Below are 8,008 nucleotides of genomic sequence, written 5' to 3'. Positions count from 1 at the left end.
ATTTGATTTATTTTATCTAAATGCTAAACCTCGAATACAGAGATAATATGAACTTTTACATGCTCATCGATACATGTGCTTTAACAATCGTGTTCCAAAAAAAGAATTTGCATTTCCCCGCTTCGTTATAACTCAGAATTGAGCCACGTTTTTGCCTGCGTTCTCGGTTTTCGACCCTCTAAAATATTCAGATGGATTCACCCCTGGACACTTTCTCGAAAGTCCGGTTGAATTTTCACACGTTTAACCGAAAATTTTCGTTTCTCCGTTATTTATCACAGGTATTTCTTTATTCCGTCTCAGTTCTCACATATTTTACAATGTATATATTCACTTAATTCTTAGCTTAAAATACTATATTTAACTTTTGGGTCTTAGTCTTCACTCAATACAACCTAAACATGTCTTAATCTCGTTTATGAACTATAATAATACTTTTTATTTTGTCGGGTATCACACTATCACACGAATGGTTTGAAAAGTTACCTAACGGGAAAATCAAGAGTTGGGATGACTTGTTGGCTAAATTCTCTCAGCACTTCAGTCAACAAAAGTAGCACACCCGTGAAACTTCAGAAATTTTAGACGTCATCTGACGTGATAACGAGTCTATTGAAGACTTTATATCCCGGTTTAATGACGAAAGACTGAACATCGGTGGGATCAGTGAAGACATGTTGTGAGGAGCATTCCACAAGAATGTGCGGAGTAGTGCCTTGATCCGCACCTTAACTGGTAGAGACGTAATTCCTAAAACCTAGGATAATATAATGTCTGCCGCGAAACTTTTTGCAAGAACTAAATAGACCTTTGGGTCCGATAGCCTAAAACATATTCCAAAAGTAGAATTTCAAAATCCGCGGGCAAACTGTAAGGCCCGAAATCCTGGTGCCTTACTTTAGCGTCGGATTTACTCATAAACACAGTTCTTACAAATCAGAGTTAATTAAAAACTTTACGCGGAATATAAATACCAATCATTCGTTACAAAATATTAAATCTTTTCTTTGATACCATAACCCAAAACATTATATTTAAAACATCTTTTCTTCTATCTTCAGATGCCAGCCGTTCAATCCATGCCATGTGTCATCCTCATGCTAGTTCTTTGGTCTGATCACCTGCGTGCATACTAAAAGTCAGCTACGCTGAGTGAGTTCTAGTTCATCAAGCAACTTGTCATACAACCACTACATACAACATATACGTATCCGAAGACACGTAGTCCACTATCTAACCTACTCACCTTACCACTTAGCCTCTTATTTACACCTACCACTTTGCCACTTTGCCACTTTAATAACGTATAACGTTATGCCACTTTGCCACTTTAATAACGTAGTCACGTTTAGGCTTACCCTACCACGTACTATCGTCATGCCTCTAACACTCTTACTAGACTCTTGCCACTTCTAACACACTCTACCTCTACTTGTCTACAACACGCTTCATATCATTTACATAATAAGCAAGTCACATCATAGCATTCATACACACTAAGAACCACTTGGCACTCACTATCCTTGGCGATACGTGCAATATCTGAAGATCGTTCACGTACCGACAAACATTATATAATAGCTACCTCGTATAACATCTATAGCATACACTTACCACTTAAGGTAAGTGTATTCACACTTCACATCGAGTATGTACACAGCCCCGAAAACATAACAAGGAAATGAGGCTAGAGACTCACCTGAACTCGGTTAACAGTTACTCCTTCCTTAGCTGAGCGTGACTAACTAACTGTATAACAATTACACATATCAATTAACTATTACTATCCATATCACGTTTCTAATCTATTTACAACCCACAATGAACGGGGGTTCGGGGGCAGCGCCCCTAGCAGGGTCCAAGGGGCAGAGCCCCTGGCTGGGGTCGAGCTGCCAGGTCAGCTTGGAAAAATTTTATTTCTATTAACTGTCTTATCACGTTTTCCACTAGGATTTGAAATTATTATTTTATTCACCATCTCATTCTTTATACGAATTAAGCGTAATTCGTTAACCAATTCGTTGTCTTAAGTGATCTGGTTTGTTAACTAATTCGTTATCTAATCAGCATCTGATTCGTTATCTGAACATCATGCAATTCGTTATTCTAATTCGTTAGCTGGTTCGTTATCTTCCATAACGAGTTGGACCTTTATAACGAACTGGTCCCTTAACGAACTGAACCCTTAACGAACTAAACCCTTAACAAACTGGGGCTCATTCGTTAGTTCTTCCTTAACGAACTACTTAACGAATTGAGTCTGCTTCTTTATCTCCCCTTGGCGAATCACATAACGAATTACCTTCTAGTTCGTTAAGTATCCGTTAGTGAACTAGGTTTAGGTCAGGGAATGTCAGAATGTTCTCTGACATTCTCTTAACCTCGTACAACATTTCCAGTGTCGTCATCGCCGGAAATCCGGGATCTCGCCGGAAAAACGAGATTTCAGCTGTTTCACCACCGTTTTCACCGTTTTTCGTCCCGTTCGATCCAGATCTGAGCTAGGGTGATCCCTAAGCTCATCTTAGGTTCGGTTTATACCCGATTCCACCCGGATCTTGTGACTTCAACGGTTTAACGGTGTTGGCTCGTCGTTTCGTGACTAAATCTAACGGGGTTGAGTTCATACAACATAATACTATCATTACCTTGGGTCGTAAACTGATTCTCCGTCTTCTTCTTCTAGGTTTCGGCTTAGAGAGAGAGAGAGAGAGAGAGTAGGATGAGAGAGATCTAAGTGTGTGTTTTGGTGGTGTATGGAATATGAGAAATGAAGGATAAATGGTGATTTAAGGTTTATATAATTATGGATCATGGGCTTAAGCCCATGGTCTCATCCTTCTTTCCTTCATGACCCAGGTCCATAACCTATATCCATTAACCAACACTTGCCCGACCCATACCAACTCCTACTCTATTTAATTATTTCCCGATAACCCGAGTAAACTTTCCCTCTATTATTAAATAATATAATTAATATTATTTTGGAAATTTTGGGATGTTACAAGTCTTCCCTCCTTAAAGAGGTTTCGTCCCCGAAACCTAACTTATTCCTTGTAAAAGGAACACTTCTTATATTCACACACTTTACTGGATCGCCTTTTCTTTCTGGGTTATCCGTCTTACTCCTGACTTGTAGTCATCGAGCGGTGATCATGTGTTTTAGCTATTAAGGTAGCTTGTCCATGAGGCCCTCGATGTACCAAGTCTCATCTTCCCGAGGAACCTTGTTTTATATAATAACGCTAACTCCTGAGGCAACGCTTTACCACTACACAACTATTTATCATAACCAACATGCATTCAAGATAATTCAAAGTCATTCATATAGAATCACAAGAAAACACAACCCATTCATAAAATCAAACATAAGAAGGAAATCATCCAAGCTTGTTAGACAAACATAGGTTCATACTGTAACATAAAACACTAACATAAAACAACTGTGACTAGCCACTTATTCTTTCGCAACCTTCTCCGTGACCGATAAATCTTCCTCTCATGCGTCTCCCCTTCTTCCCTCCACCGCCACAACTTCCTTGCAATCTCTAGCTATATGACCTGACTTACCACACTTGTAACACTTCTGGTCCTCGGTGCATTCACGGGAGATGTGCCCCTTCCTCCCACATCGGTAGCACTGATTTGGGCCAGCCTTGCATTCCACCAAGTGCATCTTCCCGCACACCTTACATGCTTCCTTTTCTGCCATCTTCCGTGTCTTTCTTCCTGCACGCTCCACGACATCCCCAGCTCTTTTGGTTCCTTTCCCTTCTTCCTCATCTTCCACTTCCACATCATCCACCTCCAGATCATCATAAACCACCTCCGCCAACTCGACCGCAGACTCAATGGTAACCTATATCCATTAACCAACACTAGCCCGACCCATACCAACTCCTACTCTATTTAATTATTTCCCGATAACCTGAGTAAACTTTCCCTCTATTATTAAATAATATAATTAATATTATTTTGGAAATTTCGGGATGTTACACAAACAGACAAGCTAAAGGATCAATCTGGTCAAGACTACAGTCTTCCGCGGAAACATCCAAACAGTTTGATGAAAGGTCACTGATTGGCAATAAGATCAAAGCAAGTGCTTCAACGCACAATACCAACAATTGGACTCCAGTAATGAAGACTCCCTCTGAAATTTTAACGAAGACTCTCTCTGTAATTTTAACCACAAAGAATGTACACTTCAGGAAACCTCAGCCGATGACAAAACGAGCATTCTTCAACCCTAAGAAACATTGTGCGTACCATGACGATATTAGTCACAAAACAGATGACTGCGTTACTTTGAAGAACGAGATTGAGGCAGCAGTTAAATCTGGGAAGTTGGAACAATTGGTTAAAAGTGTAAGGCAAAGGAACAACAAACACCCGCGCAAGCCAATCCTGGTCCACCCAATAAACAAGTTAAAGATCTGAATGCTCACATGATTTAAGGCGGATGGGTTAGTGGTTATAAGAGACAATAGATTGATGATGAAGAGTGGAAAAATAAACCCATAATTTTCCCGCGGGTCAAAAGGGGTCCATGAAATAAAAACCCTCTGATAATAACCGCTCTGATTGGTCATTATCGCTCACAATACGTCTTCTTTGATACCGGAAGCACATCTGACATAATGTATGAGCAATCTTTTGAGCAGTTTGATGAAGAAGACAAGGCAAGATTAAAACCTATTCATGCACCAGTTTCTGGTTTTGGTTATGAAATTATGCACCCGCGAGGGGTGATTTCTTTCCCGGTTACGCTTAGTGATGGAATTCACTCCAGAACTGAAGATGTGGAATTCTTGGTGCTACTAGCTAAGTCAAAACATGATATTATTTTGGGGCGTGAAGCAATTGGTGACTTCAATGCTCATCCTTCAACAGCTCATGGTACGGTTGGAGTTTCAACCCGAATTGGAATAGAAATTATTTGCATCAACATGCATTGTTTCACAACAGAGAGTTCAAAGGCAAGCAAAATTCCTAAGCAAATTGAGAGAACTGAACCAGATAAGTGGGTGTTAAACAAGAAATTTCCAGATCAAACAATCACGATTGGACCCGCTATCTCTGAAATAGTGAGGACGTTTCTAAAGCACTTGTTAACAAAGAACATGGACATTTTTGCTTGGAAACCGCAGACATTACTGGTGTCCCGCGGAAGATTGCGGATCACAAGCTACGGGTAAATCCAATCTTCACTCCAATCGTCCAGAAGAAGCGCAAGATGGGTCCTGAGCAAACCAAGGCCATTAATGAATAAGTCTAAGATGAACTGAATGTTGGAATGATCCGTGAAATCCAGTATCAAACTTGGGTTGCCAATCCGGTCATCGTTCCCAAGAATAACGAAACATGGCGGATGTGTATTGATTTCAAGGATCTAAACAAAGCATTCCAAAAGGATTGTTATCCGTTGCCCGAAATTGAGCTTGAAGGTGATGCGGTAGTTCCGTTCAAGTTCAAATGTTTCATTGATGCCTACAAAGGCTATCATCAGATCCGCATGGTGGCAGGTGCTGAGGATTAAACAACATTCCGCACTGATCATGGCACATTTTTTTACAAAATGATGCCCTTTTGATTAAAAACACGTGGGTGCTGCGTATCAACGTTTGATAGACGAAGCCTTTAAAAATAAAATCGAGCGAAATTTAGAAGTATACATGGACGATTTGGTTATAAAAAGCATTGAAGAAGATCAGATGTTAAGAAAAATTGAGGAAACATTTGATACTCTGAGGAAGATCAATATGAAGCTTAATCCTAGGAAGTGTTCTTTTGGGATGGAGGAAGGAAAATTCTTAGGCGTGATCGTCACGAGCGCGGGTTTTAAGGCAAATCCGGACAAGGACAAGGCAGTTGCCCGCATGCCCTCACCTTCCTCCCTCAAGGAAGTGCAAACGCTTATCAGAAGGCTTGTTGCTCTGAACAGATTTTTAGCCAATCACGCGGCTATGTATTTTCCCTTTGTGTCAACTCTGAAAAATTGTTTAAAGAAAGCGTATTTTAAATGGACCGTAGAAGCTAAACAAGCATTGTTAGAAGTCAAGAAGTGTTTAATGAAATTGCCTACTCCTGCACCACAATATGGTCAAACCGTTCAAGCTGCTCAAGCTCCTCCAGATACCCGTGGGCGTGCTTTCATGATTAACGCCAACCAAGCTCAGCAAAGCAGCGACGTGGTGAACAGTACGTTCCTCGTAAACGACCACTTCGCATCTATTTTATTTGATACCGGTGCCGATATGAGCTTCTTCTCTCTTGAATTTGAACCTTTGCTTGCTAAACCTCGATCTAAGCTTAGAAACTCGTATTCTGTTGAGGTAGCTAATGGTAAATCTGTATCAGTTGACTCGGTTATTCAAAAATTGCAAGTTAGATTTAAATGGCCACAAATTTTCAATCGATCTCATTCCTATGCAATTGGGAAGTTTTGACATCATAGTAGGCATGGATTGGTTATTTGTTCATCGTGCTGAAATTGTTTGCTTCGAGAAGTTCATTCGTATCCCGCTTGCCGATGGTCAACTCCTTCGTGTCTCTGGTGAAAGGCCTTCTCCCCCGAGCCTAAATCTTATTACTTGTTTCCAAGCCCAAACGTACTTACGCAAAAAGTATGTGGCATTTGTAGCTCATGCAGTGGAAAAGAAGGAACGGAAAATTAAAGACATTCCTGTTGTTCGCGAGTATCCCGAGGTGTTTCCTGATGATGTTTATGGTCTTCCTTCTATTCGTGAAGTTGAATTTCGAATCGATCTCGTTCCTGGTGCAACCCCGATTGCTAGGGCCCTTTATCGTGACCGTGTTCTTCTCAAGGTATCCCCTTGGAAAGGTGTTGTTCGTTTTGGCAAGAAAGGAAAGATATCTCCTCGATTTGTTGGACCTTTTAAGATTCTCGAACGTGTCGGAAGTGTGGCTTATACTCTCGAGCTTCATCAAGAACTTTCGAACGTTCATCCAACGTTTCATGTCTCTAATCTAAAGAAATGTCTAGCTGAGGGAAATCTCCACATACCACTCGATGAAGTGCAAGTTGATGAAACAATGCGCTTTGTTGAGAAATCAGTGGAAATCATGGATCGCAAGGACAAGGAAACCAAACCTAGCCGTATACCTTTGGTAAAGGTTCATTGGGAATCCAAATGTGGCGCTGAATTCACTTGGGATCGGGAAGACCAAATGTGAACTAAGTATCCTCATCTTTTTGACACGGATTCTTCTACTTAATTTCGGGACGAAATTCTCAAAAGTAGGGAATGCTGTGACATTTGTCGATTTTTATTCGTATTCGTAAATGTATTTGTATCCGTTAAACCGACCCGTTGTGTCATTTCAATGTATTCTTATTTGTCGTTTATCATTTAATATTAATTACGACGATTTATATTTATTATTCGTTCATTTTTATATCCATTCGATTCACATAACGAAACTCTGGGATTTAAGTTAATAAATAATTAATCTCTAAACTATGCGGGTATATTATACAAATAATCTAAAGATACAAAAATTATATCAAGTTTATAATATTTGAAAGTTCAAGGATCATTGTGTAAATAAAGTTTTAATCTAATCTATATATATTAATAAAGTCAGGGGTTATAAGTGTAAATATATTTAAAATATAATATTAATATTAACATCTTCCCAACCCCCCAGCCCCTTTTTCCCATTTTTCCGGCCGACTTCCGGTGGTGATGACGCAAACATTCCGGCAACCTATTAACCCCGTTAAACTTGCTCTTTGACCAAATTAATTTACATCAATGCGTTTCTCCACTAACCTAGGTCCGTAATCACATTAGTTAACATATAATAACAACTTAATTGGCGGATTATAATCCGGGTAACCGTCGGATTCCGGTCAAAATCATTAAACGACCAATTACTCATCCTACGCTCCAATTAGCATTATAAATACGACGCATAACACCAACTAAAATTGTTACCAACATCAATTCACACAAACATGCTCTTTATATTAATCAAATCATCC

The 8,008-nt window shown here is 39.8% G+C and overlaps 1 protein-coding gene across 1 annotated transcript; it reads left to right on the top strand.

Annotated features, from left to right (window-relative positions):
- Nucleotides 1-4,640: 4,640 nt before the first annotated feature.
- LOC143553938 (uncharacterized) lies at nucleotides 4,641-5,539 on the top strand. Its single transcript, XM_077043819.1, has 2 exons — nucleotides 4,641-5,159; nucleotides 5,315-5,539. The coding sequence occupies exons 1-2, from the start codon at nucleotides 4,641-4,643 to the stop codon at nucleotides 5,537-5,539; spliced, it is 744 nt and encodes a 247-aa protein (XP_076899934.1).
- The last annotated feature ends 2,469 nt before the right edge of the window (nucleotides 5,540-8,008 follow it).

Source organism: Bidens hawaiensis, unplaced genomic scaffold, assembly GCF_021521415.1.
Source record: "Bidens hawaiensis isolate Kalapana, Puna unplaced genomic scaffold, B.hawaiensis_p1.1 tig00017455_1, whole genome shotgun sequence".
NCBI classification, from domain to species: Eukaryota; Viridiplantae; Streptophyta; class Magnoliopsida; order Asterales; family Asteraceae; genus Bidens; species Bidens hawaiensis.
Note: the sequence above shows the minus strand (reverse complement) of the source record. Positions and strands in the feature narration are given on the sequence as shown.

Excerpts from the sequence above, each read along its gene's own strand:
- LOC143553938 (XM_077043819.1), top strand. The coding sequence starts at position 4,641 with ATGTATGAGCAATCTTTTGAGCAGTTTGATGAAGAAGACAAGGCAAGA. Across the intron at positions 5,160-5,314 it reads GGAAACCGCAGACATTACTG|TATCAAACTTGGGTTGCCAA; the intron begins GTGTCCCGCGGA and ends CGTGAAATCCAG.